This window comes from Sorex fumeus, unplaced genomic scaffold, assembly GCF_029834395.1.
Source record: "Sorex fumeus unplaced genomic scaffold, SorFum_2.1 ptg000051l, whole genome shotgun sequence".
Taxonomy (NCBI): domain Eukaryota; kingdom Metazoa; phylum Chordata; class Mammalia; order Eulipotyphla; family Soricidae; genus Sorex; species Sorex fumeus.
Genome location: NW_026606108.1, coordinates 41,234,329 through 41,261,851, shown reverse-complemented (window position 1 = coordinate 41,261,851; position 27,523 = coordinate 41,234,329). Strand labels below are relative to the sequence as shown.

Sequence of the window (27,523 nt, the reverse complement as noted above, 5' to 3'; positions counted from 1 at the left end):
TCCCCTTCCCGCGGGTGGGGGACAGGTGTCGAGGTTCGAAGGGGGATCCGGGAGGGGTCCAGGGCGGTGGGAGAAGTGCAAGGTGGAGCGCCGGGGAGTCTCCGGGCCCCGCGGAGTGGGGCGATGGCAAAGGAGGACCCCGGTTCCCCGGGAGGGTGTGTGTGTGTGTGTGTGTGTGTGTGTGTGTGTGTGCGCGCGAGCGCGTGTGTGTTTGTGTGTGTGTGTCTGTGCGCGGGGGGGGGGGGTGCGCGGTGCTGGGGTCCCCTCCCCGCGCCACCGAGCGGTCCCGAGCTCCACCTCCCGGCCGCGGGGGTGGGGGCGGGGAGCGGGCGGGCCGGGAGGGAGGGGGAGGGAGGGGGCGGGCCGGGCCGCGCTCCGCTCGCTGCTGGCTCCGCCGCCGCCGCCGCCGCCGCACACACTCGGGGAGCGGGAGCGCGGCGCGGACGCCGGGGCTGCTGCGCGCACAGCCAGCCCGAGCCCGAGCCCGAGCCCGAACCGCAGCGCCAGCCCGAGCGGGGCCGAGCCGCAGCCCGGGCCGGGCCGGGTGGCGGCTCATGGACAGCGGGGCGGGCGGCCGGCGCTGCCCCGAGGCGGGTAAGGAGCCGGCGGCGGTGGCGGTGGCGGCGGTGGCGACTCCCGACCCGGAGCGGCCATAGCCGGCGGGAGCCGAGGGAGGGGCGCGCTCGGCGGAGCGAGGCCCCCGGGGCCCAGCGGGACCGAGGTGGGGGCGGCTGGGAACTGGGTGCGGGGGTTGCGGCGGTACCTCCGAGGCCTCCCAGGTCCGCAGCGAGACCCCGAGAGAGGAGAAGGCGCGGGGGTGCGGTGTGTGTGTGTGGGGGGGGGGATGTTGCGCGGACCCCAGCCTGGGCGTCCGGCACCCCGGCGTGCTGGGAACGGCGGCGAGAGGGGGACTCGAGGAACGCGCGGGCTGGAGCGCGGCTGGGGGATGCGAGCAGCCCCAGTCTGCTGGTGTGGGGTGGGGGCTCCCCGAGGACGAATTCAGCAAGGACCCTCCACCATCACGCACGCACACACTTGTTGGGCGAGCACTCGGATCGCTCGGGCGCTTCCAGCCCCCCGCGGGCCCCCCGAAGGCCCCGCGGCCGCCGTGAGCGCGCACATACATCAGTGCATATGTGCGCGCGGACATGCCTCCCGCACACAGCGCCCACTGAGGCACCGGCACCGGCTCAGAACCGCTTCGGCTCTGCACGCAAGCGCTAGGGACACCGCCACGGATGTGACATTCGGCGACCTGGCTCCACACACACCATCCCGTGCCCTCGCGCCAGTGTTCCAGACCACCGCTGGCCCACTCCACGCACACCTTTTAAGGAACGCGCCCGATCCTAAATTATGTCACCCCCTTCTTGGCCAACACGTTGGTACCACACGCAGGCCCCACAGCCCCGCACCCTCATAAACACACACACCCCGGCGGGGTCTGTGCACACACCTTGCCGGCACACACCTTAACACAATAAGTAGCACCTACAGCGGAGCCTCGTCACAGCATCCTCCACCTCCTTCATCTCAGCAGTGGGTGTCACACACACCCACACCCGGTGCCACCTTACACCTTGCAGCGGGCACCCACAGACGCACACCCGCGGTCCCTCTCCCTGGGAGAGCACATTTAGGCCGGCGGAAGCGGCCGGGGTCGGGGACGAACCCCCAGCGCCCCTGGGCCGAAGTCGAGACATTGTTATTGTAAATACCCGCGCGGCCGGAACCCCGGGCCCCGCCGGAGCCGCTTCCTCGCCGGCGCCTCCCCACCCCCACTCCGAGGCCGGCCGGGGCTGGGTGTTCCCGGAACAAGCTGGACCTGCTTAGGCCGCGCCATCCCGCCTCCCCGGGGCTCCAGGGGCCCAGGTCTCTGCAGAGGGGCGCAAGCCCGGGGCGGTGCTCACCACCCTCTCTCGTCCCGTTCTCTGCGTTCTCCCAGGCACCTGGGTTCCCGGCACACCTGGGTCCCTCACACCTGTGTCTCTCACACCTGGGCGCCTCCCTCCGCCGGTCCCGCCTGCAGGCTAGAGTCCGGAGGGCGCCCCCAAAGACCTGGGGTGGGGGGGGCAGGAGGGAGGTCGGACCCGCGTGCGCCGGAGTCTGGTTGATCAGCGTTGAGACCAACTCGTGCCCCTTACCCTCTGCCACCTCCCCAAGCCCAGACTTTGGGCCTCGGTTTCCCCAGTTCTGCTCTGCGACCTTCCTTTCCTGCAGGAAATATTTGGGGGGCGGTTTTGAGGTCTTTGAGGACTGAGCATGAGCCAGAGACCACCACCCCCCTTTTCCTCCAGCCGGGAAAAGGTCGGTTTTCTGAGCAATATCCCCGCCCGCCCCGGGCTCGCAGCTTTGTGATTCCGGCGCCGGCTCCCTCCCTGCACCCCCTCCTGGCGCCCGCTGCGCGGCTCCCGCCGACGCCCGTGTGCAGGGGGGACCCTGAGCGGAGGCCGGAGCTGAGCGGAGGAGGAGGGATTCCCCCCGGCGGCCCCAGGGGCGGGGGGCGCCTGGGCCTCGGGCGGCGGACAGAGCTCCGTTTTCAGGGCGCCGCCGGGGTGGGGGTTGGGCCGCCCGAGCCCGAGGAGGATGATGGAGGAGCAGCCTCAGGGTCCCCGCCCCCCCCCAACACACACTCTCTCGTGTCCTCTGGGAGACGCCCGCGCAGCGGGGTTTGTGCGGGGAGCGCTTGCTGACCACCGCGGCGCTGAGCGGCCGTGGGAGACCGGGAGCCGCCGGCCTGTTCCATTACCTGCTCTGGGCACATCCTCAGTCGCTGCCAGGAAGCAGGGCACCCAGATGGTGTTTGTGACAGCCCGGAGCCGGTGGGGGCCGGATGGCACTTTTCTTGACATAGGGGCCTAGGAAGATGGAGATCTGTAATTACAACAGGGCCAGGGCTGGGAACAGAGGAGAAGGATGCGCCTGACCTCCAGGGTGGCCAGAGGCACTGGAAAGGCAGCGCTGGGTTCGAGACTGGCAGCAGTTAGTGCCCCCTCCGCCCTATTAAGCGGTCCAAATTGCATTTCTGCTGGAAAGGGGGGTGACTGGGTGACCTGGGGTCTTCCTGGGAGAGGGGCTGCTGCAGGGGCTCAGAGAGAAGACAGTGCTCCCGGGAGGAGGGAGAGGCGGAAGGGCTGGGAGAGGGCTGCAAGAGTACGGGAGGACTGAGTGGGGAGGACTGAGTGGGAGCTCGGGGGCTGGTGTGGGAGAAGGAGAGGAAAAAGAAAAGGCAGGCGGGTGTGGGGGCAGGGCAGGAGGCTGACCCTACCCTGCACGGTGGGTGCTACTCTCTGCAGTGCACTGAGCGCCTGGCCACAGGGGCTGGAAAGGCGGCCCAGCAGGAAGACACACACCCTCTTGGCCTTCACAGGCCTTCACACTGACAGGGGAGTCATTTGGGGGACTGACTGACTAAGCGAGCACCTACTGTGTGCCTGGCACCCAAAGAACATGCTCTAATCCCTGGTTGAGAGATAACGCACAGGCGCATTTGGCCCTTGGCCCGCCGGAGGCCTGAATGCCTCCCATCTCCTTGATTCCTGCCTCCCCAGCAGCCCCGAGAGGCAGGGGCTTCTTCCTCCTGGTTCACAGGGCGGAAGTCAGCTCAGACAGTGCAATCATTTGGCCAAGGTCACGGAGCTGAGAGGTGGGGTAGCCAGGGTTCGAACCCCTGACTCTCGAACTGGCAGTGCAGGTACCTGAAGGGCTGTGAGAGAGATGGGGAGAGGCTCTGAGGGTTTGTTCACAGCAGGAGGCCTCGCAGCAGCTCCTCCCCACTCAGCCCTGCCGGCCTGGCTTCCTCACTCAGACACTGCCTTTGCCCCATGGTGCCCTGGGCCCCTGGCGCGGCTGTTGTGTAACCAACCCTGCGGGGTGAGGATGGGTGGGAGAGTGGCTGCTGCCGCTCCGAGCTCAGTCCTCAGCCCCTGTGTGAGCTAGGCTCTGCGCTGGGTGGGCTGACTCCGGGTCCAGCCTCCCCACTTCCCCTCTCCCCCCAGATGTTGTCACCACTGGCTCTTCACCTGGCCTTGCCTGGACTGGACCCTCTCAAGCCTCCATGTGAGGTGAGGCGATGGGGGCTTCCCAGGCCCTGAGTCCCATGTCTCTGGGCAGAAAGAAGGCAGCCAGCGCCTGGGCGAGGGCAGATAAGGCTCTAGGAATCACTTCAAAGGCCGCCTCTGGGACTAATGACTCGCTATCACCAGCCCAGGGAGCAAAGTTCAGGCTTGGCTGCCGGCTGGCCCGCCTCACTGCCCTCAGGCTCCGTGAAGCTGAGTCCTGTGACGCTGAGTCCAGAGGGGAGCTGAGGGGAGAGGAGAGGAGAGAGTATATCCTAGTTTGGGTTTCCCTTCCCCCACCCACTCTCCCTCCCAGCCTCCGGCATGTGGAGAGCCGTCTCTACCCTTATCCTGGTTTTCTCAAAGGCTGACCCCTCCGGCTTGCTGTTTCTGGGACCAGTATAACGAATTGTCCTTTCTGCACCTCAGTTTTATCAGCTGTACTATGGGGAGCTGTGTAATCATACGCAGTCCGTTTCAGAGGGTTGAGAGGAATCGCAGGTAGAATGCATGTAAATGTAGTGTTAGCCTCGGTGCTGATGCGAGGGATGACGGCAGTGAGGGCTGGGAAGGTGATAATCATGGAACCTGCATGTCTTTCTTGACTCTGGATGCAGCCTCTCAGCCATTCCTAATGGTCCAGGATCTTTGCCACACAAATGCCGGGAGCTTGCTTCTGATCCCACCCTGGAGCCAGAATTCCTGAGGTTGGGGCCAGGTAATTAAGTAGTTCCCTTTTAAAGGAACTCTTCAGAGACCCAAACCCCTTCTACTTTCTCCACTGCTCCGGGCAACCTTCCTGTAACCCCATTTCTCCCCAAATTCCTTTTCTAGGACCCCTTCCCACTGCCACACACACATATGCCCTTGCTTTATTAATTGGGTTTTTTTGCTGGGGATGGGGGTGGGGAGCGTTGTTTGGTTTGGGGGCCACACCCAGCTATGCTCAGGGCTTTCTCCTGGCTCTATATGCTCAGGAGTAACTCTTGGCGGTGCTCAGGGGAACTTATGAGATGGCCCAGGATCAAACTCAGGTTGACTGTGTGCAAGGCAGGCGCCCTACCCACTCTACTATCTCTTCGGCCCTCTTCCCCTGCTTTGCATGTTGCTCTGTTGGTTCTTTCTTAGTCTGCCTCTGAAGCCGGCTACCAAGATCTCTTCTAAGGGTTATAAGGTGAGAGAGAAAATCTAGATGTGTGTGTTGGGGGGGGGGGGGGAGGTAGGGTGAGGAGATTATGGAAGCGTGCTGTGTAGATGTGTAGGCTGGCTGGAGCCCCATAGAGTTAGAGCCCCAGGTTATAACACAGATGCCCAGATGAGGACGAATGCCGCCTAGTGTTGGGAAATTCTTGTTTGTTTGGGGGCCACGCTTGCTGGTGTCTGGGACTAGTCTCAGTTGGGCGCTGATGCTCTCAGTCGGTGTCTTAAGGAGGAGCTGGCCCCCGAGAGGGTCAGCTTTGCGGCTTGAGTGGGGAAGCTGCAGGCAGGGCTGCTGTGTGTCAGGGTGAGGATCTTGCCCGCAGCTTCCACGACTCAGGCACTCACGGGGTCCCACGGTGGCCCCAAGTGGTATGTGTGCTGGGGAGCAGAGCGGGATTGAGGGGCTTGGAGGAATGAGGTTCTCTGAAGAAGGCCTCCAGTATGTGTGTGGGGTGGGGCTTGGGTAGGTAAAAGGAGCCCAAGTTGGTAGAGAGTGGATGGGGGGGGGGATCCTAATGGAACTGCAGATAAATTCCTCCTTTAAAGAGATTAAGATTACAGCGGAGAATTTCCACTCTAATCTGATAATGGCCTCACACTCCCGAGCACATTAGTGACCTGAGTGACCGGGAGGGGCTGCGCTCACCACGGAGGAAGCGAAGCGTCTGTGTCTCCATGAGGCTCTGAGAGGGCATCTCCCGTGGACATACGCAGGGGAGTAAAGTGGGCAAGGGGCCTGCCCACTGCTGTAGGAAGCACAATTTCCAAATTACTCTCCCAGCTGAGACCCAATTCCGATAGAATCCGTGCTTGGGGAAACCATCTGTGGAGTTCTTTAATCACCCCCAACCTTCCATGATCTCAAATTTGCTGAGAGATCGGCAGCATCATCCCCGTTTTACAGATAGGAAAACTGAGGCTCTGAATTGCTTACTCCAGCTTACGGCTGCCAGGAAACAGGCAGCTGGGGTTTGCCTCCCCGCTGTCTGCTGGCCCAGTCCTTGCTCTCTGCCACACCCGGTTGCTTTACCTGGATCAGTTGTGTCCCAGCGAAGGAAACTGACACAGTTGAATTAGAACCATTGTCAGTGGCACAATGGCAGGCTGTGTCGGTCTGGTTCATGACCCAGTCCTGGTGCCCAGGACAGAGCCTGGCACATTGTTAGTGCCCAATAAACATTTTTTGTGAGTGTTTTTGGACCACACCTGGCTGTATTCCGGGGGTCACTCCTGGCTTGTGATCCGGGGGTTGAGCTGGGGTTGGCCAGGTGCAGAGCAAGAGCGTTAACCATGGTGCTGTCTCAGTAAACATTCTTTTTGTTTCATTTTGTTTGGGGGGCCACACCCAGTGATGCTGGGGGGGCGGGAGCTCTGCGCTCAGGAACCGCTCCTGGCGGTGCTCAGGGAACCCTTATGGAATTGCAGAGGATCGAACCCAGGTCGACCATGGACAAGGCAAACCCTCCACCCACTTTTCTGTGTCTCTGCCCCTCAATAAACATTCTTGAACATGTGCAGGGGCTCCTGGTGCCTCACTTGGTGAAATTGCGGCCGGTGGCTGAGTCAAGAGCCCTGTCCCTCACCTGCAAAGGCAAAGAGCACAGCAGTGCTGAGCCGCCCAGGCTGGTGGGCGGGGTCCTGAGCAGGACGGTGATTCACTGCCTCGGGATTGGGACAGACAATATGTGGCTGTGAGTCGAGGAGGAAGAGGTCTCTGTGGGCTGGACAGGCCTGGAGGTACCCTGGACGGGGGCGTGATGGGAGACACCTAGTCCATATACAAGTGGCGAGGTGGAGGAAGGCGGCCGAGACTGAGCCCTCAGCCCCAAAGGCAGGATCAGCCCCAAAGACAGAATTGGAGACTGGGTCTGGGGGTGGGTGGGGAGGGGAGCAGGGTTTTGTTAGAGAAGAGGGGGAGGGGTGGGTTTGCTCACCCTCAGAGCTGGGGGAGGGGCCCAGGGGAAGCTGGTTAGGTGCTGAAGGGTGTTCCAGGGCTCTGGAAAGTAGGCCTGTGAGCAGGTCAAAGGTGGGGAGGGAGCCCGGTGTAAATAGGGCCGGATGTTTGTGGAAACAGGTCAGCCAGATGTTGGTGGAGCAAGCAGGGGTGTGGGGAGTATTTCGGAGGCAGCTGTGGCCCAGTTAGACCTGCTGGGCTCCCTGGGTGAAGGACAGGCCAGCTCCCAGGATCAGTCCCAGGGCTGACCCTGATTTTGACCTCTGCTTCTGTCCCTTCTCTGTGGCGGCGAGGACAGGGGGGAGGCCTGGCTGCTGGCTCAGGGCACTGTGTCTGAGGGGATGGGGAGGACAGACAGTGCCACCTCACCCCTAACCACATCCAAGCCTCCACGGGTGCCCGCTTCAAGCTGGCCTTCTGCGGGGATCGTGAGACTAGGGGGGCTTGGACCTCGAGCTCCACACGTGCACAAGACTGCTGTAGCCCCTCTGCACCGCTGCTCATGGCAACAACTACTACAACAAGAATGAAAGGGGTTTGGGCAGGCTGGGCCTCCTACACAGACACGCAGCTGGAATCTCAGGAGGGAGAGAACGGGGCGGGGTGGGGTGGGGTGGGTCGGGCAGGGAATGGGGGTCCGGTGTCTCTGTTCTCCGGTGGATGGGGTGTCAGGCCTCGCCTATCTCAGTATCAGGGTAATTACCATGGGTGACTAAGGCAGGGTGCAGGTGAGAAGGAGGTGTTGGCCAAAGCCCAGGGCAGAGAGGGAGTGGCGGGTAGGCCGGGCGTTCCCGGGCGGGAGCGCTCAGCTGCTCTCAGCCTTTTCCGGCTGCTCAGACCCCGTGCCGTGCCCAGCTGCGGGCACCACCAGCCTCTGCGTGGGCCTGGGCACTACTGGAGGGCAGCTGAAGGGGGGGAGCTGGTGCTGGGCAGGTACGTCCCCCCAACTGATCTCCTGTTGGCCTCTTCTCCCTGCAGCCCTCCTGTTCCTGGGGCCCATCAGGATGGGGCCCCTGAGGCCCAGCCCAGGCCCTGGGGGCCAGCGGTGGTGGCTTCCCCCCTTCCTGCTGGCTCTGCTGCTCCTGCTGGCGCCGTCCCCAGGCCACGCCACGCAGGTCCTGTACAAGGTGCAGGAGGAACAGCCGCCCAACACGCTCATCGGGAGCCTGGCTGCTGACTACGGGCTTCCTGACGTGGGCCACCTGTACAAGCTCGAGGTGGGCGCCCCGTACCTGCGGGTGGACGGCAAGACGGGTGACATCTTCACCACCGAGACCTCAATCGACCGCGAGGGCCTGCGGGAGTGTCAGAACCAGCTCCCAGGGGACCCGTGCATCCTGGAGTTTGAGGTGTCCATCACGGACCTGGTGCAGAACGGGAGCCCCCGGCTGCTGGAGGGCCAGATCGAGGTGCTGGACATCAATGACAACACTCCCAACTTCGCCTCGCCCATCATCACGCTGCCCATCCCGGAGAACACCAACATCGGCTCGCTCTTCCCCATCCCTGTGGCCTCAGACCGCGATGCGGGGCCCAACGGCGTGGCCTCCTACGAGCTGCAGGCCGGGCCCGAGGCGCAGGAGCTATTCGGGCTGCAGGTGGCCGAGGACCAGGAGGGGAAGCAGCCGCAGCTCATCGTCATGGGCAACCTGGACCGGGAGCGCCTGGACACCTACGACCTCACCATTAGGGTGCAGGATGGCGGCAGCCCCCCGCGGGCCAGCAGCGCCCTGCTGCGGGTCACCGTGCTGGACACCAACGACAACGCCCCCAAGTTTGAGCGACCCTCGTACGAGGCTGAGCTGTCGGAAAACAGCCCCATCGGCCACTCGGTCATCCAGGTGAGAGACCCCTCTGCCAGGTGACATCCCTCCCCCATTGCACATGAAAGGTGTCCTCTGAGGGGACACTTCTAACCAGGGGAGGCTGTTCCGTACCCCACTCCCACCCCAGCCAGCAATAACTCTTTATCCTTCTTTTTTTTTTTTTTTGTTTTGTTTGTTTGTCTGTTTGTGGGTCCACATTTGGCGATACTCAAGGGTTACTCCTAGCAAGGCTCAAGGGACAATAGTGGATGCTGGGAATTGAACCCGGGTTCGCCATGTGCAGGGCGCGCACCCTATCCCATATTATCGCTCCAGCCCCCTCTCTCAACTATTTTGGTGACAGCTGCAGGCATCAAGGTTAGGGCCAGTAATCGGCCGCCCCCCAGCAGAACCAAGCAGCGGTTAGGACGATAACAGGCTCCCCGTTTTAGACCAAGCAGCCAAGTGGGAACCAGGGAGCCCCCCTGATCTCAAGGGCAGGTTCACTGCCCTCGAGGGCAGAGCGGAGCTTCGCTCCTCCCTGGCGATGCCAAATGAGATCATTTGAGCCAGGTGAGTCCTCCGCATTCTGGAAAAGGACTTGCAGGTTGGCTCCCCACTGCCTTCTTTAGGTATGGGGCGCCCCTGGGGGTGGGGTGCTTGGCACCAGGGGATTTCGGTTGGTTCTCAGCACCCCTCTCCCTGGGAACTGCCCCAGGGGCTGGGCAGCCTGGTGGGGCTGGGGCCGGGCGGGAGCTGCGTCCCGCAGACTGGGTGGGTGTATCTCTGCTGTCATCTCAGCCTGGCTGCTGGCCAGCCCCCTCCCCCCCACCCGCGCCTTCTCCTTCCCCACGGGCTCAAGCCTTTGATGTCAGGCGCTGATGAGGGTCCACCTGCCCCACACACCGTTACCCGGCCTGGGAACCCCTTCATCCTGGTCCTCAGATGCGGGGGTCCATGGGGAGGCGTTTCAGCCTTTTTTTGGGTTTTTGTTGTTGTTTCTTTTTTTTCTTTTTCTTTTTTTTTTTTAATTTTGAGACTGGTGGGTTTGGATCCTGTCAAAGAGATGCTGAGAAAGTAAAGGGAGACAGACAGTCGGATAATAATGATAGCCTCCGTGCCGGGCCCTGTTCTCAGCATATCATAGATATCATATCAGTCATCCCCACACTGCAGGGTGAACATTATCCCCATTTTACAGATGGGAAACTGAGCCACACCGTGAACTGATATCACTCAGCCAATGTGCTCAGATCCCATTGTGAGGGCTGGGGAGCTGGCTCAAAGGATTGAGGTGTGTGCTCTGCCTGCAGGGGCCTTAGGTCCAAACCCCAGCACTGCATGGTCTCTGGAGGGTGGCCCCCAAGCAGAAAACAAAAGAGATGGCAGGGCTGAAGCGATACTACAAGAGGTAAGGTTCAATCTGCCAGCATCCCATATGGTCCCCCTCAGGAGTGATCCCTGAGCAGAGAGCCAGGAGAACCAACCCGGTGTGCCCTCCCTACGCCCCCCCCCCCCCAAAAAAAAGACAGATGCCAATTAAGGCCACATCCAATTCCTGGCTCCCAAGTGCTCGTGCCCATAGCACCAAAGCAGGATTAAGAGCAGAAGAGACTGAAGAAGGCTGGACTAGAGAGAGAATGGGAGAGGACTGACAGGAGCCGGGGAAGATGCAGAAATCAAGAGTCATGGACGAGGGAGGAAAGATAGTCCCAGAGGCAGATTGGGCCTGGGTGAGGGAGAGTGTGTCTAATGACAGGCGGTGTCAAAGAAAGGCCTCAAGGGAAAGGGAAGCGCTCTCACGGATCTGAGAGGGACTCGGGACCAAGGACCCCTGTCCTGGAGAAGGTCCTGACAGAGCCTCGCGGGCCACAGCGGGGGACCAGCATGTGTTAGCACTGAGTTTCTGAGATGGGCACCCAGGAGGCTGAAGGGGCAGGTGGTAGGAATGTTGGCCGGGAGAGCACACGGCTAGCGTGCATGAGGCCCCCCTAAGTTTGATCTTTGGTACCTCCTGGTCCCCCCTAAGCATCACTGGGGGTTGCCCTGGTGACCTTAGTTCTGCTGGCAGAGACCAGCATCACTACAATAACTCTTAGGAATATAGAGCGAGGTGGGGCTGGAGCAATAGCACAGCGGGTAGGGTGTTTGCCTTGCACTCGGCCAACCCAGGTTCAATTCCCAGCATCCCATATGGTCCCCCGAGCACTCCTGAGTGCATGAGCCAGGAATAACCCCTGTGCATCGCCGGCTGTGGCCCAAAAAAGCAAAAAAAAAAAAAAAAAAAAGAGCGAGGAATGCTGTTTAGGGAGCACTTTCCCGTGAGCAGCAGTATGGACATTTTTTCATTTCATCCTCTCAGTTCCAGCATGAAGTACGTCCCTTAGGGTCCCTCTCAGACACCTTTGTAGGCTGGTTACTCGCAGGGGTTGGACAACTGGTCCCAAGGTCATAATTAGTTATAAAGAGCTGGAGCCAGGATTCAAATCCAGGACTGCTTTGGGCCCCAAAGACTTTAAGAGCTGCCTGTCCGTCACCCCCAGGGGACCCCCGTAACACCCCCCACCCTCTGCCCCCATGCCTTCACCTGTCTGGCCTCGACCTATCTCCCCCTTCATGCTCCTCCCTGCCCCATGCTCCCTCCCATTCAGCCACACCTGGTTCCCTTCCTCATGTTTGTGTAGTGTTGGGCCGGGTGTGCAGCTGAGGGCGTGCCCCTTGCAGAGGGACAGACAGCTTATTGTTGACGCTGGGAGCCCAGCCCGCTGTGGCCTGCACAGCCCCGCCCTCCTGGCCGTTGGGCGGGATTCCTCAGGCTGGTGCCTCGCCAGAGCCAGGCGGAGGAGCTGCTGGAACAGGTTCCCCCAGTTTGACAGAGCCCTGGCCTGACGGCTCACGCTGACCCACATCCCCACCTGGGCGCTTTCAAAACTTCTTCCCTCATTGTGGCCTCCAGGTGAGCTCTGTGGACACAGGCACACAGACACTTCTCCTCACGTGCACCCCCCACTGTCCTACGTGTGGGTGCATGTACGCAGCGTGCAGGCCTTGTCACCAACACGGCTCCAGCCTGAGCCCTGCAGCCACATGAAGACCAGTTTAGCGGGCAGCAGGCCTGCCCTGTTTGCAGATGGGGCCTCATCCCCCCGCTTTGGGTGGGTCGCTTAGAACTGCTGAGAGCAGATGGAGTTTAAGGCACTTGCTCAGAGACCCTAGTTCAGTCCCCAGCACCACATGGTCCCCCAGGCACAGCCAGGAGTGACTCGTGAGCACAAAACCAGAGTAGCCCCTGAGTACTGCCATATATGGTCCCAATTGACCCCCTCCCCCACCAAAAAAAGAAAACAGTGCTACTGGACAAAGGTCATACGACCCCCTCCCCCGGGGTGCGCTTCCCGGATATTCTAACGGGGCCATAGGTCGAAATCCAATCAATGCAAGGTCACAGCACATGACTAGTAGACAGGGTGGGGGGCGGGGGGCCATGACAAACATGTCGAAGAGTGGCAAGTGGAGTCCAGTGCTGACCGCTCGTGTCTCTGACGTTGCAGAGTCGTACTTTGCAGCTGCCTCTTCTCTCCAGGAAGACCTCTGACAAGTGTTCGGAAGTGTGGGCAGGGCCAGGGCACCATGCAGGGCTGGGAGTGCCCGCCGCATTGCTGGAAAGACGGTGCCCCGTGTTTTCATTCATGCTCCCCACGCTAAGCTGTTCCCGCTCTCTCGTTTCTCTTACCCACCCTGTAGGTGAAGGCCAATGACTCGGACCAAGGGGCCAACGCCGAGATTGACTACACCTTCCACCAGGCACCGGAAGTGGTGCGGCGCCTCCTGCGGCTGGACAGGAACACGGGGCTCATCACGGTGCAGGGCCCCGTGGACCGGGAGGATCTCAGCACCCTGCGCTTCTCCGTGCTGGCCAAGGACCGAGGCACCAACCCCAAGAGCGCCCGCGCCCAGGTGGTGGTGACCGTGAAGGACATGAACGACAACGCGCCCAGCATCGAGATCCGGGGCATTGGGCTGGTGACGCACCAGGATGGTATGGCCAACATCTCGGAGGACGTGGCAGAGGAGACGGCGGTGGCTCTGGTGCAGGTGTCTGACCGAGACGAGGGCGAGAACGCCGCTGTCACCTGTGTGGTGGCGGGCGATGTGCCCTTCCAGCTGCGCCAGGCCAGCGAGACGGGAAGCGACAGCAAGAAGAAGTACTTCCTGCAGACCACCACCCCGCTGGACTACGAGAAGGTCAAGGATTATACCATCGAGATCGTGGCCGTGGACGCAGGCAACCCCCCGCTTTCCAGCACCAACTCGCTCAAGGTGCAGGTGGTGGATGTGAATGACAACGCGCCCGTGTTCACCCAGAGCGTCACGGAGGTGGCCTTCCCGGAGAACAACCAGCCAGGGGAGGTGGTCGCTGAGGTCACGGCCAGCGACGCCGATTCAGGCTCCAATGCGGAGCTGGTGTACTCGCTGGAGCCAGAGCCCGCTGCCAAAGGCCTCTTCACCATCTCTCCAGAGACGGGTGAGATCCGGGTGAAGACGTCCCTGGACCGGGAGCAGCGAGATAGCTACGAGCTGAAGGTGGTGGCCGCCGACCGGGGCAGCCCCAGCCTGCAGGGCACGGCCACCGTGCTGGTCAACGTACTGGACTGCAATGACAATGACCCCAAGTTCATGCTGAGCGGCTACAACTTCTCTGTGATGGAGAACATGCCGGCGCTGAGCCCGGTGGGCATGGTGACCGTCATTGACGGGGACAAGGGGGAGAACGCCCGGGTGCAGCTCACCGTGGAGCAGGACAATGGGGACTTCGTGATCCAGAACGGCACGGGCACCATCCTGTCCAGCCTGAGCTTTGACCGGGAGCAGCAGAGCACCTATACCTTCCAGCTCAAGGCCGTGGATGGGGGCGTCCCGCCACGCTCGGCGTACGTCGGCGTCACCATCAACGTGCTGGACGAGAACGACAATGCGCCCTACATCACCGCCCCATCCAACGCCTCCCACCGGCTTCTGACCCCGCAGACGCGCCTCGGCGAGACGGTCAGCCAGGTGACGGCCGAGGACATTGACTCTGGGGTCAACGCTGAGCTCACCTACAGCATCGCGGGGGGCAACCCTTATGGACTGTTCCAGATCGGGTCGCACTCGGGGGCTATCACCCTGGAGAAGGAGATCGAGCGGCGTCACCACGGCCTGCACCGGCTGGTGGTCAAGGTCAGCGACCGCGGCAAGCCCCCGCGCTATGGCACGGCCTTGGTCCACCTCTATGTCAACGAGACGCTGACCAACCACACGCTGCTGGAGATGCTGCTGGGCCACAGCCTGGACACGCCACTGGACATCGACATCGCCGGCGACCCCGAGTACGAGCGCTCCAAGCAGCGGGGCAACATCCTCTTTGGTGTGGTGGCCGGCGTGGTGGCCGTGGCCTTGCTCATCGCCCTGGCCGTGCTTGTGCGCTATTGCCGGCAGCGGGAGGCCAAGAGCGGCTACCAGGCCGGCAAGAAGGAGACCAAGGACCTGTACGCCCCCAAGCCCAGCGGCAAAGCCTCCAAGGCCAACAAGAGCAAGGGCAAGAAGAGCAAGTCCCCGAAGCCCGTGAAGCCCGTAGAGGACGAGGACGAGGCCGGGCTGCAGAAGTCCCTCAAGTTCAACCTGATGAGCGACGCCCCTGGGGACAGCCCCCGCATCCACCTGCCCCTCAACTACCCTCCCGGCAGCCCCGACCTGGGCCGCCACTACCGCTCCAACTCCCCACTGCCCTCCATCCAGCTGCAGCCGCAGTCGCCCTCGGCCTCCAAGAAACACCAGGTGGTGCAGGACTTGCCGCCCGCGAACACGTTCGTGGGCACCGGGGACACCACGTCCACGGGCTCCGAGCAGTACTCCGACTACAGCTACCGCACCAACCCCCCCAAATACCCCAGCAAGCAGGTAGGCCAGCCCTTCCGGCTCAGCACGCCCCGGCCCCCGCCCCACCCCTACCACGGGGCCATCTGGACGGAGGTGTGGGAGTGACCCAGCCTGGACAGGGCTCCCTGGGGATGCGGGGCCTTGGGAATGACCCTGCTCCCCCGTGGCTGAATGAAAACGGAGGGATGGGGGTGCTGTGTGGAATCCTGCTCGCCGCCCCGCCCCCCCCACCTTGGTGGTGGGGAGGGTACAGGCCTGTGGGGCTGGTGAAAGCCCCAACTCTGGGCAGATGGGCAGAAACACAGGTGAGCAGCGGGCGGGCGTGGAGGGAGACGGAGAGCGGGGAGAAGGCGGTGCTATGCTTGGATCCGATACAGCCAGGAGGCTTCTCTCTCTCGGGGAGTTGGGGGAGAGAGACCTGGGGTCCTGGTGGGGAACTGGGTGGGGACTCTTTTGGGGAGGGGGGGCCTCCCCTCATGGTGCCTTCTCTATGTAACTGTGTGTGTCACCCTTTTCCCACCCCAGACTTCTGGGGCTGGGCCCCAGCTCCCCTTCCCCTTCCCCAGTCCCAAACATTTATCCCTGACAATAATAAAGTTCTCTATTTTTGGAGTTTTGGCTTTTTCTTTGCCCGGAACTGAGAGAAGGAGTGAGAGAGACTGGAAACAGCCTTTGTCCTTAGGTCCTTACCCGGAGTCCCTGCCCCGGCTCCCTGCACCTGGCCCCCCTCTCCCTGTCCTTCCTGCAGCCCCCCATCATGATCCCTCCCCTCTCAGAGCACCATCCCCCACTCAGTCCCCCTCTGCAGCCCTGGTTGAAGGTGACCTTTCCAGCTTGACCCTGTCCTGCAGCTGCCACAGCCCCAGAAGCCCCTGACCAGCCCTGGGATGGATGGATGGGTGGGTGGATGCAATTCTCTGGGTCAAGGCAAAGCTTCTAGCCACTGGTCACTGTCCCTCAGGGAAAGACCGTCCCAAGTCCCTTTCCTGGCCTCATCACCCCAGCGGCCTCCCAGACCCAGCCGTTACCCGCAGTGATGGAGGGAACACTCATCTTCTTGGGATGGAATTGCTTGGAATCTCCACTTTGACGGTGCCCCCTGCTGACCAGGGTCCCGGTGTCCTAGCCCTGCCCACCCGTCCCTGCCCTTCCTTCGGCGCCTTGCTCTGGTCTCCCTGGCTGCTGGCTCTTTCTCTCTCTCTCGCTCCATCTCTCACTTCCTGCACCCCTAAGTCTGCCCTGTCGCTGGCTGTGTCTGAAGAGACAGTGGGAGGAACTCTAACGCCTGGGTGAAGGGCCTGCGGTCCTGGGGGAGCCTCTGAGGCCAGAGGCAATCCGTCCCCATGACAACGGAAGAGGTGGAGACACTCTGGGGAGGGCCACGGCGCCAACTCTCCACTCCTATTCTGTCCAACAACTCCCCAATGGTCTGGGTCACCCCAACCCCCGCTCCTCAAGTGAAAACTCTTGGGGGCTTGGGAGGATTTCACGGGCAAGTGAAATCTCGTTTCTTCTGAACAAGCGAGCATCCCTCAGTTGAGTTCCAACGGCTCCTGACCAACCTTTCTTGGTCTTTTGCTCCTGTCCTCCCTGGCGCTGCCCGCCTCTCTCTGTCCACCTCTGTTCCTTGAGCTGTTCCTTCTTTTTCTCTCCCAAGTTTCCGTGAGGTTCAATCCATCCCACCCATCCACAGGGCCAGCCCTGAGTGTCTTTCCCCAACACTCAGGAGCAACCCACAGCCCATCACGGTGTCAACATCCAGGCGGCTAGGTAGAAGGTCCTCCTGTGTGCCCGGCCGGGTGCCAGCCATCAAGGAAACGGTCGGACTTGATGAGACAAAGGAAAAGATGAGGCAATAGAGACTGAAGCGTCAAGTGAGACGTGCCGGAGTGAAGCTTCCCTAGCTCGTTCCACTGCTTCTCCGGCTGCCACTCACCTTGGTTTCGAGTCCTGGCTAGGCACAGCCTGCCGTGCCCAGCACCTGATGGGAATTAGCTCATCCAAGGCGCACCACTCTGTGACTTAGGCCATTAAAACTCTCACAGATGTGAGGACTAGTTGGAGATAGAGTCAGCATTAAATATCAGGGCCAGAGAGAGAGAGTTAAGCAGGCTGAGCACGTGCTTTGCACAGAGGTCCAAGTTCAGTCCCCAGCACGGGCCAGAGTAATAAGACAGCAGGTAGGGCACTTGCCTTGCACAGAGCTGCCCTCAGTTTTATCCCCAACAACATATAAGGCAACCCCAATCCCCACCAGGAGGGAATCCTGAGTGCAGAACCAGGAGTAAATACCTGGGAACAGGCCCCAAAACAAACGAAAACAATTCTTAGTTCAGGGGCTGGTGGATAGCACCGCGGGTAGGGTGTTTGCCTTGCATGCGGCCGACCCAGACTCGATTCCCAGCATCCCATATGGTCCCTGAGCACCGCCAGGAGTAATTTCTGAGTGCATGAGCCAGGAGTAACCCCTGCGCATTGCCGGGTGTGACCCAGAAAGGAAAAAAAAATTCTTAGTCCATCACAGGGGGCGGGGAGATAGAACAGCAGGTAAAGCACTTGCCTTGCTCACAGCTCAATCCTCAGCACCCCGTATGTTTCCCCAAGCCCCGGCAGGCGTGATCCCTGAGCATAAAGCCAGGAGGAAGCCCTGAGTACCGCCAGGTGTGGCCCCCAAACCAGACAATCGCCACAGAGCTGGGAGTAGCCCCCCAGCCCCTCTGGGTGTGGTCCCCACAAAAGTCAAAACAGAGCACAGGTAATCAATTTTCAGAGCCTGCTGTTTCCCAAGGGGCTCTAAGGACGGGGTCCAGGATGAAGTTTCTCGGGCTAGTTGGAGCTGTAGAGCTGGCTCTACTGAAGCTGTCGAAGGCTCTGGAAGGCTCCAGGACATGAGCAGTTGACAAGGTACAGCTCCGGGTCTCCCGGACTTATGTCCCCCGCAGCACACACTATGTGGGGCAGGACCCTTTGAGGAGGTGACCTGGGTAGACTCAGGGTTGGGTTTCAGGTCATTAAACGAGACTGGCACAGTTCTGTCAAGAGTGAGGGTGAGGGTGGGGTGAGGCAGGTGATGGGTCAGGGAGAGAACTAGGAGACGAAAGCAGAAGTGGAGCACACAGATGTTTTGCCCAGAGTTCCTGCAGAGGAAGTGGAGCTCCAAAAGCTTTAGGGTGAGCTCAGTTTTGACACTCACTGGGGTCTGTGGCGGACTTGGAGGGGAAAGTGGTGATGGTGGGAAACAGACGGTGCAGGAGGATGGATGGATGGATGGATTTGGTTCAGATTAGGGAGGAAAGATCCCCAGGTCTCTGGCTCACTGGAGGTGGGGATAAGGGGGGCAGCAGAGCAGCATTCTGGGTAGCATCATCCTTCTGTAGGGGACTGGCTGCTGAAGCTGGAACCGAAGGCTTGTTTGGGCCACATTGCCCGTGAGAGACAGGAAGGGCCAGAAAGATCCTGTGGGGCTCAGGATTTCAACACTAGAACTAGAGAGAATTGGGGGCACTTGGGGGGTTTGAGTGCCTCAGGACTTGAGGAGGTATTTCGTACTGACTATGACACAATGCTCCATTTTCCAGACAAGAACCACATGCCTCATAGGTGGAGCGGAAGCTGAGGCCTGCATGTGGGTTCTGGAGCAGGGCTGGGCTGAGGTTCTAAAAGGTCACACCACAGCTGATGGAGGTGACCACATCCTCACCATGTCACAACTCCTGGGCCCAGGTCAGCTTGGGGACCTCATCTGTCATCTCCAGGTCCTTCTGTGTTAAGGTGGGGTCCCCAAAAGAGTTGCTAACCGGGGGCTGGAGCGATAGTACAACGGGTAGGGCCTTTGCCCTGCACACGGCGGACCCGAGTTCGATCCCCGGCATCCCATATGGTCCCCTGAGCACCGCCAGAAGTGATTCCTGAGTGCAGAGCCAGGAGTAACCCCTGTGCATTGCCGGGTGTGACCCCAAAAAAGAAAAAATATATATATATATGAGTTGCTAACCTAAAGGGAGGTCTCCAAGACAGGGCTGAGCTTCTTGTCCTCCCACCCCCCTTCCCTCCAGTTTCCTGAATGCAGTGGAGACTGTGGGGGTCAGAGGTCAGACCACTTCCTCTGGCTAGGTCAAGGTCCTCCATAGAGGGTGCTAGAGCAAAGACAAGAGCCCCGTCAGCACCCTAGACAGAGCAGCCTGCACTCCCCCAGCCTGAGCCGCCCTCCACACCTTATTTCAGCTTGGCAGGAAAGACCACGGCAGTCCCAGGTGGGTGATCCGGTGACTGTCTGGTCGTGCCCCGTGCCAAGACAAGGTTGCCAGGTTCCGGGGTGATCCGTAACCCATGGCAGGCAGACAGACAGGGCTGCCGGTTGCACTGTGCCCCAGCCAGCCCCGGGCTGGGCTAGAAGGCCTGGCTCCACGGAGCACCCTACCCTAGCCGGAGCTCAGCCAGGATGGTGCCAGGCTGCACCCCTGGGTCCTGGGTGGGTCCTGGGGGCCCAGCCCGCTGTCCTGAGAACTTCCAGGTCTAGAAATCCAGGGAGTTTCCATTGTCCTGCTTCTGCACACACCCCCCGCCCTAGATGCCCCCGTTTGTCATGAGTTGCCCGTCCTTCCCCCCCTACGCCCCTTCCACCACTCTATAGGGGATGGGGGGAGCCCTGAAACCCAGGAGCAGAGAGAGGCAGGAGCCGAGTCTCGTGGGTGCTGTTTGCAAGTGAGGGGACTCGCGGGTGCTGGTGAGTTTTTTTTGGGGGGGGTTGGAGTCTGCACTGCTTTGAGGGAGCTCCTAGAGACCCCTGCAGCTGGCTGGCTCTGCAGGAACTGGGGCGGGGTCTGGCTGCTGTTGTGCTCTGGTGTTGGCTGTTCTAAAGTGGGTTGAGGCCGGCCCACACAGGATCGCTGGGCTGTCTGTGGTGGTTATCCTGTGCCAGGCCGATGTGGTGGCCCGGGGGGCCCGAGCATTGAGGTGCCTGTGCTGGAGGGACTTTCAGGAGGGGTCTCACAATGCCGGGGCCAGTCCTAGACGGGGATCGGTGCTTTCTGGGATCTCTACTGTGCCGGGAGGCCTGGCCTTGGTGCTGCTGAGGCCTTGGGGACGAGCCTGGCGTGCTGGTGATGGCCCCTGGAGGCAGTGCGACCACCCGAGTGACCCACCCACCTTCTCCCTGCAGTTACCTCACCGCCGAGTCACCTTCTCCGCCACCAGCCAGGCCCAGGAGTTGCAAGACCCGTCCCAGCACAGCTACTATGACAGCGGCCTGGAGGAGTCGGAGACGCCGTCCAGCAAGTCTTCCTCGGGGCCCCGGCTCGGCCCCCTGGCCCTGCCTGAGGACCACTATGAGCGCACCACCCCCGACGGCAGCATAGGAGAGATGGAGCACCCCGAGAACGGTGAGGGCACCCCAGGCATCAGGAGAAGCCCGGGGTCAGGCCCTTCAACAGTACCTCCTTTTCTCGGGGTTCTGGGAGCTGCGGTGGTCATGGTGCAGAGGGCTCAGGCGTGGGAGCGGGCTCTGACCTGAGAGCTCCATTGTGCCCCCTTTCCAGCGGAGGAAACTGAGGTCTGGCCCAGTCACACAGAGGAAGTGAGGGGAGCGGGGAGGAGGGCAGTCCCAGCAGGCCCTGCGTTTGGTCACTCCATCCTACCACTTCCCTGGGCTCAGGTGCCCCAGACGGACAGCCAGAGGGCACAGGTAGCGGGGAGAGGCTCTTGAGAGGACCGTTAGGTAAGGAGGAAAGAGGGGAGGACCCAGGAGGCTGTGAGGAGCTGGGAGAGGGGTGTGCCACCCTACAGGCAGGGGGCACTGGGGGCGGTTGAGGGCAGGTGGGGCGGATGGGGGCTGTGCCAGGTGTGTATGGTGTGCGTGTGTGTGAGAGAGACGGTCTGTGCAGGAGCACCCTAAGCTTCCCCTGGGGATGAGAGACCCCGGCTGAGCACGCTCCTTGGCTTCACCTCCTCCCTCAGTCTCTACTCCAGTGGCCCTCAGGCCCGGGGGCCCTTGTGTGACCTCCCGGGGTCTCCGAGTGCCCTGAGCATGCGCCATCTCACGCCCTCTCGTCCTTTTTGTGCCCGCGCAGAGCCGGCTGGCCGGAGCAGGCCCTGAGGCGGAGTGCCAGGTATGTGGGAGCTGCTGTGGGGTCTGGGGTCTGGGGGACTCGGCCCAGCACCCAGCCCTGCCCACGCTCTGCTCCGTGCCAGGTTGGGGTCCCCGCCTCTGCCTGAAGCCATTAATGGAGCCTTGGCACTTTGAGAGTTAACCACAGAGCCATTCCCCTCCTCACCTGGGGCTGGCAGGAGGCCAGGCCAGGGTGGGTGGTGCCAAGGGAGCCCCTGCCCCAGGCAGGGCTGTTCAGTCATGTCCCTGAGGGGGGTCAGCGTCTGGTACTGTCCCAGAGCGAGGGCGGGACAGGGGCAACTGCAACAGGAAGTGCTCCCGGCCGGGTCGTCCCCATGGAGACTGCGCTGCCCGGCAACCACGCTGGCTAACTGCTGATGTCAGGCGGCCAAGTCCTGTTCCCGTGGGTGTCCGGGCAGGGAGCCGGGGCAAGGCCCAGGGTGGTGGCTGGTGTAGGGGCCCCTGGAGTGAGGTGGGAGGGCTGCATGGGTGTGTGTGACTGTGCGTGTCCCCTCCCCCGCCTGGAAAGCTGGACCTGGTCGCTTTTTGGGGGGTTCCAGGATGGCCGCAAGCATGGCAGGGCTGATGGGACTGCAGAAGGGAGGTGTGTGCCCAGCCTTGTCAAGGATGGAGGATGGCGGTGCCAGGGCAGACAGGTGTGTGTGTGTGTGTGTGTGTGTGTGTGTGTGTGTGTGAGACAGAGAGACATAGAGACAGTGAGAGAAAGAGAAACAGAGGCAGAGCATCAAAGAGAGAGAGATGCAACCAGAGCAATAGTACAAAAGTTCATTTTAAGGGGCTAGAGTGATAGCACAGCAGACAGGGCGCTTGCCTTGCACACCGCTCACCAGGGTTCGGTGTGTGCTTAGGCACTCTGTATGGACCCCTGAGCCCCTCCGGCAGTGATCCCTGAGCACAGAGCCAGGAGCAAGCCCTGAGCACCACTGGGTGAGGCCTAAAACATACACAAACACATAGCAGGAGAGAGAGGGAGGGAGAGAGGACAGAGAAGGAGAAAGAGGAGAGAGGGGACAGAGGGAGAAGGAGAGAGAGGGAGAGAGGGAAGAAGAGAAAGAGAGAGGTGAAGAGAGAGAGAAAAGGAGCACATCCTCCTAGCCTGGGGCAGCCGAGTGGGGTCCAAGCCGTGGGCATCGGCTGCGGTGCCCAGCTGCTGTGTGTGCATATCTGAGGGCAGATGGGTATGGGTCTATTTAAGGATCGGTGGTGTGCGTGGAGAGGAGAAAGCGGAGGTGGGGGGGCATGTGGTGATGATGGGCGGGAGTCGCCTATCTGTGGGGGAGTCAGAGGCTGGCGGCCCTGCTGGGGGTCTGGGTGGAGCCGCAGGGCCTGACCTGTCCCCCTTGTCCCCACAGACCTGCGCCCTCTGCCTGACGTCGCCATGACGGGCACGTGCACCCGGGAATGCAGCGAGTTTGGCCACTCCGACACATGCTGGATGCCTGGCCAGTCGTCCCCCAGCCGCCGCGCCAAGAGCAGCGCCCTCAAACTCTCCACCTTCGTGCCTTACCAGGACCGAGGAGGGCAGGAGCCTGCGGGCGCCGGCAGCCCCAGCCCCCCGGAAGACCGGAACACCAAAACGGCCCCCGTGCGCCTCCTGCCCTCCTACAGTGCCTTCTCCCACAGTAGCCATGATTCCTGCAAGGACGCGGCCGCCTTGGAGGAGATCCCCCTGACCCAGACCTCGGACTTCCCACCCGCAGCCACTCCGGCGCCCGCCCCGACGGCCAAGCGCGAGATCTACCTGTGAGCCCCCTGCTGGCCGGCCGGCCCCACCCACCCCTGCCGCCGGCCAGTTCCCTGGTGGGCCCACTCCAGGGCCCCCCTCCCGCCCCCTCCAGTGTGGACTTGCTGGCCGTGCCCCGGGTGGGGGGGAGAACGGGCCTCCAGCCATGCTGGCCCTTCCCCCACACAGGGTCCAGGGCCCCCCTCACTTCATTCCCCCAGCCCCGGGAGCCCCTGCTTCCCCCTGAGGGGGCTCCCCCCAGCTCACGCCCACCAGGGCTCCCCTACAATGCCGATGCTCCCTTCCCTGACTCCAGGGAGCACCCCACCCTCGGGGCCGGAGGTGGGGTCAGAGGTGGCAGCCCACTTGCTACTCATCACTCCCCACGGGTGGGCTGACCAGGTCAGAGTGGGTCCCCCATTCCGCCCCAGGGCAGGGCTGAACTGGAGGGGCCCTCTCCCTGGGACCCCTTCCCCCCCCCCACGGAAACTCTTGACCGCCAGGAGCTCCCCGAAGGGCTGACGTTACCAAAGGTGGGGCGGGGAACGGGGTGGGAGCGGCCGGGCCTCGTCTTCCGCACTGCTCCTGGGCTGGCCCCCCTGCCCGCCACAGGCCCCAGCCTGCTCCCCCCCTCCCGGGCACCCCCTTCCCTGCTGGTCACGCAGTGTCTGTACATAAGGACCTTGGAATGATGTCCCCATTTCTGCCTGATTTGCAACTTTTCTTGTTGATGTTGTGTTGTCTTGGGGGACCCCTCTGGGGGGGGACCTGCCCTGTGCCCCCTCTTCCCTGCCGCAGTGCCCCCCCACCCCAGGCCTCTACTGTTCCATGTTGTAAATACCCCTGGGGCCGTGGCGGGGTGGGGGTGCAGGCCAGGGAAACCGTGGGTGGGTGGGGTGGGGACGGGGGTAACATTCGCCTATCAGCAGAGCTGGGCTTTTATTTAATTTTTTTTAAAGAATACAAATCTCTATTTTTTTGGAACTGTTGCGCTGTGCCCTGGGGGGGGAATCCCCACTCAGGCTGGGCCCCCCCCATCCAGATGAGCATCGAGGAGGGGCCCTGAGGCTGCAGGGGGCAGCTGGACAGGGGTGGGTGACTGTGCCTCTGGCCTGGTTCGGGGAGCTAGGAGCAGGAAGGTTTGGTCGGGGGGTGCCGGTGGCCGCCCCCCTCACAGGGCCAGTGCCCTGCCCCTCCCTGCGCCCACCCCCATCCCCTGCCATGACCCGTCAGCCTGTAAAACCACCATTGCCTTGATCTCAGGGGGTGGGAAGGGCTGCCTCAGGGCACCCTGGGCTCCAGGCCCCCTTCTTCCAGTTGGGCTTCCCTTTGCCAGGGTCGGGGCCCGTGGGGCGGTGGGTCTGGGTGCCGAGAAGCCCAGTCAGCCATGATGAGGTGGGGGGGATTCCTTCACCTCAGGGGGCCGGGGTGTGAGGGGCACCCTGCAGGGCCCCCGTCTCCCACTGTGGCCATCTCCAAGCCTCAGACCCCCTTCCAGAACCCCCACTGCCTTGGCCCATACCTCTCCAGCTCCCCCGGGGGCCCGGGCTGGGGGGCTGGAGACTCAGGGTATGGCCCTGGCTTGACTTCGTCTAAGCTGGGGGCAACAGGGGGGTGGCGGCGGCCCAGGTGTGAGAGGGGTGGGGCCAGGCTGCTGGCTTGTCTGGTGCCTTTGGGAGCTGTGCTGCTGGGGTCTTGACTCCCGTCATCCCAGAGACCCACCTCCACCCCCAGAAAAGCCAGGGGACTCATGCTCCCCCCCATCCTCTGCTCCTCACCCCACTGGCTTGGCGGAATGGTGCCGGCAGGCGAGCACTGTTTGGTTGGGCCCCCACGTCTGCAGCCCTTCCCGGGAGGGTTGGTGGGCACCGTGGGCCGGGGTGGCGGCAACCAGGTCTAAGGGTCGGCCAAAGGCTCCTTTCCCTGGGGGAGGCCCCGAAGTGGGCTGGGGCTTGTTCAGGAGACGGCCCCTCCCCCCTGCACAAACGGGGTGGGTGCAATAGTGGAGCGGGAGGCAGGAGGTGCCCAGCGGCAGACAGTGGCCTGAGGTCAGGATTCTGGCAGGAAGATTGTATGAGGCCCCTCTGCTTGGTGAGGAAGGGGGTCCAGCCAGGAGGCCATCCTGGGGTTGGTGGACGCCGCCCCCTGAAAGCCCCTGGAGGCCGAGGCAGCCCGCCCTGGCCCGGGAGACCCCTGAGCACCGAGCAGAAGGGTGGAGGAGCACTTTGCACAATGGAGAAGCCAGAAGAAAGCGGGTGGCCCAGAGGGCTGGGGGGGGGGGGCGCTGAAAAGCACAGAGGAGGGGCCCTTCCTGCAGCCAAGGCCCAACCCCCACACCCCAGTGGGGCGGGCGCTGAACCCGGCACACCTGGGCGCTCCAGAGGTGAAACCAAAGGTGGGCGGGGGGATGGGTGGCAGCACCAGGGACCCCCCCTCTTGGTCCTAGGTCTGCCCTGCTCTTCCCCAATGCCTCTGTCGCCCGTACAGTTTTATGTACAATTAGGCGACATTTGGCCAGAGGAGACCCCCCCAACCCCAGCCTGACCCGGTCAGTGTCTTCCTAAAGGGGACCACAGTGGTCCCCAACCCCTGCGCCTGAGCACCCCCCGGCTCGAGGCTTAGGGGAAGGGTATGTGGGAACTTATTTCTCTCCTCGGGTCCTCCGAGTGTCTCACGTCCCGAGGGGGGGAGAATCTCGGGGCACCCCTCACCTCAAGGGGGGCTCTGTGGACCCCATCTCTCCCCTTTGGGAGTCTTCGGGCAGGTGGGTTCCCGCAGGGGACCATGGGAGCTCGTCTTCCCCCAGCCCCCTCCCCTGCTCTCTGGGGAGCCTCTTCCTCCCAGGGTTCCTGGGAGTGCTAAGGCATGTCTGTCTACAGCACTCCTCTTCCCAGGGAAGGGGGGCACGTTGGGAAGCATGTCTGGGAAGGGACGTTTCTGGCCCCCCCCACCCCCAGCTCCAATGGGGGTGTCTCTGACCCGCAGCACTTTGGGGGCCAGCCGGTGCAGCTCCTAGGAGCTGTCTCCTAGGGGCGCTGGGACATCTCTCCCGAGGCCCACCCCCGCCCCCACCGGCCTCCGGGGCCCCGAGCGGGGTGCAGGTGGGGGGCTGACCCCGCCCGGGGTCGGGCTCCCGAGGGCCGTGTGGGCCATGAGAAAGTCTCTTAGGCGGCCTCTCCACGGGGGACTTCTCTGGGAGGGGGGGACTGTGTCCTGCCCAAGGGGCTCCCGAGCGGAGTCTACCCGTGGGGGGCGAGGGGAGACTGTGTCTCCTCGGGTTACTGAGTGGGGAGGGGGGCCGTGTCTCTCTCGTGTGTCGGGGGGTGGGGGTCGGGGAGGGGGGTTCTGGGCGCGTCGGGTGCCCACTCTGGGGTCGTGTTTCTCTCGGTTCGTGCCCCTTCCCACCGCCTCGCTCCTCCCGGGAAGGGCCCCGCCCCGCCCCGCTCCACCCCGTCCCCGGCGCTGCGAGCACAATCCCCGTTGATTTGTAATGATTTCTGTCTCTTTCTGTCTTTCTCTTTCTCCGACACCCCCCCAACTCCGCCGCGAGCATGCGCAGGCACCGCCCCGATTCCCCCCCATCCCCCGCCTCCGGTTCGGTTCGTTTCCGGTTTGTTTGCTGAGCTGTCAATGAAAGACCCGTGTAATTACTCCCGAGCTTTACAATAAAAGTGTGAAAACCGGACCTACTCCGCTTCTTGCGTGCCCGGGAGCGTGGGCGCAGGGCTAGGCTAGCGGCCTGGGGCGGCGGTGGGGGGACCCCAGACCTGCACACATTTCCCCCTGCTACCCCACAGGGCACCCCCGCGCCCTGACCCGCCCGGCCGGGTCCATCTCCATCTCCTCGGGGCTCGGAGGTGCAGCGGTCCCTTGTCCTGGGGGGCGGGTACCCACCCCCGCACCCCTGTTCCCCCGCAGCTGGTGCGAGCTGCAGCGCTGCATGGGAGAAGGGGCGGGAGACATCTGCGAGTCTGTCGCTCCCTCCCACGTTCAGGAATAAGCGGGTTGCAAGTCGATTTCGGGGACCCGGAGAGGTCTCAGCCCCCACCTCCGCCGGCGCCCTCCTCCCCCCAGATTTCCTGGCCGGAGTGGCTGCGGGGTAAACACCAACCAGGCCCAGGTCGGAGCGTAGAGGTAGGATCCGCCGGGCCCGCCCGGTCCCGCCCGGTCCCGGGAGGCCACGCCCCTTAACCACGCCCCCAAGCGCGTGCCCCACCCGGGAAACTACGCCCCTAGCCGCGCGCCCCGGGCCCGGCCACGCCCCTAGCCACACCCCTAGCCGCGCGCCACGCCCCCGGGCACAGCTCTCGTACCCATCCCCGGGGGGCCCGGTTCAACTGCAGGGATTAGAGGAACGCGGGGACTAATCCTGGATGAGCCCGCGTGTAAACCCGGATCGACTGCGCTACGGCGGGGGTCGCGGGCACCCCCTCATTCACCAGAGCCAGGCACCCAGCCCAAGTCCCCACTCCCGCTACATTAGGAACCGTGCGGGGAGGCGGGGTGCTCCTTCCCGCTCGGACCCGCATTGGGGGGAGGGGTCGGGAGCGGGAAGATCAGCTGCCAGTGTAGACAGAGGTTCCCCCGGACCCAGAGCTCTTGGGTTCTAGAATTCCGGCCCTGCCCGGTTTATTCACTCGCGAAGCATTTCCTGAGCCCCTCCCTTGGTGCCCGCCCCAGCACAGGATGCTGGGGCACCCCAAGAATGACACAGAATGTCTATGGGAAAGGCGGGCA

At 62.6% G+C, this 27,523-nt stretch overlaps 1 protein-coding gene across 2 annotated transcripts; it reads left to right on the top strand.

The window, feature by feature from the left end:
* The first annotated feature begins 402 nt into the window (after positions 1–402).
* Positions 403–26,471, top strand: PCDH1 (protocadherin 1). Of its 2 annotated transcripts, XM_056124834.1 has the most exons (6): positions 403–594; positions 8,191–9,053; positions 12,762–14,957; positions 20,098–20,317; positions 21,005–21,043; positions 22,416–22,553. In XM_056124834.1, the coding sequence occupies exons 1-5, from the start codon at positions 555–557 to the stop codon at positions 21,028–21,030; spliced, it is 3,345 nt and encodes a 1,114-aa protein (XP_055980809.1). In that variant the 5' UTR covers positions 403–554; the 3' UTR covers positions 21,031–21,043; positions 22,416–22,553. The 2 variants fall into 2 exon arrangements, with proteins under 2 accessions (XP_055980809.1, XP_055980808.1); XM_056124833.1 differs by lacking the exon at positions 21,005–21,043 and having other exon boundaries at positions 405–594; positions 22,416–26,471.
* The last annotated feature ends 1,052 nt before the right edge of the window (positions 26,472–27,523 follow it).

Coding starts and splice junctions, on each gene's coding strand:
- PCDH1 (XM_056124833.1), top strand. CDS start 555: ATGGACAGCGGGGCGGGCGGCCGGCGCTGCCCCGAGGCGG. Junction 14,958..20,097: donor CCAAATACCCCAGCAAGCAG/GTAGGCCAGCCC, acceptor TTCTCCCTGCAG/TTACCTCACCGCCGAGTCAC. Junction 20,318..22,415: donor GATGGAGCACCCCGAGAACG/GTGAGGGCACCC, acceptor TTGTCCCCACAG/ACCTGCGCCCTCTGCCTGAC.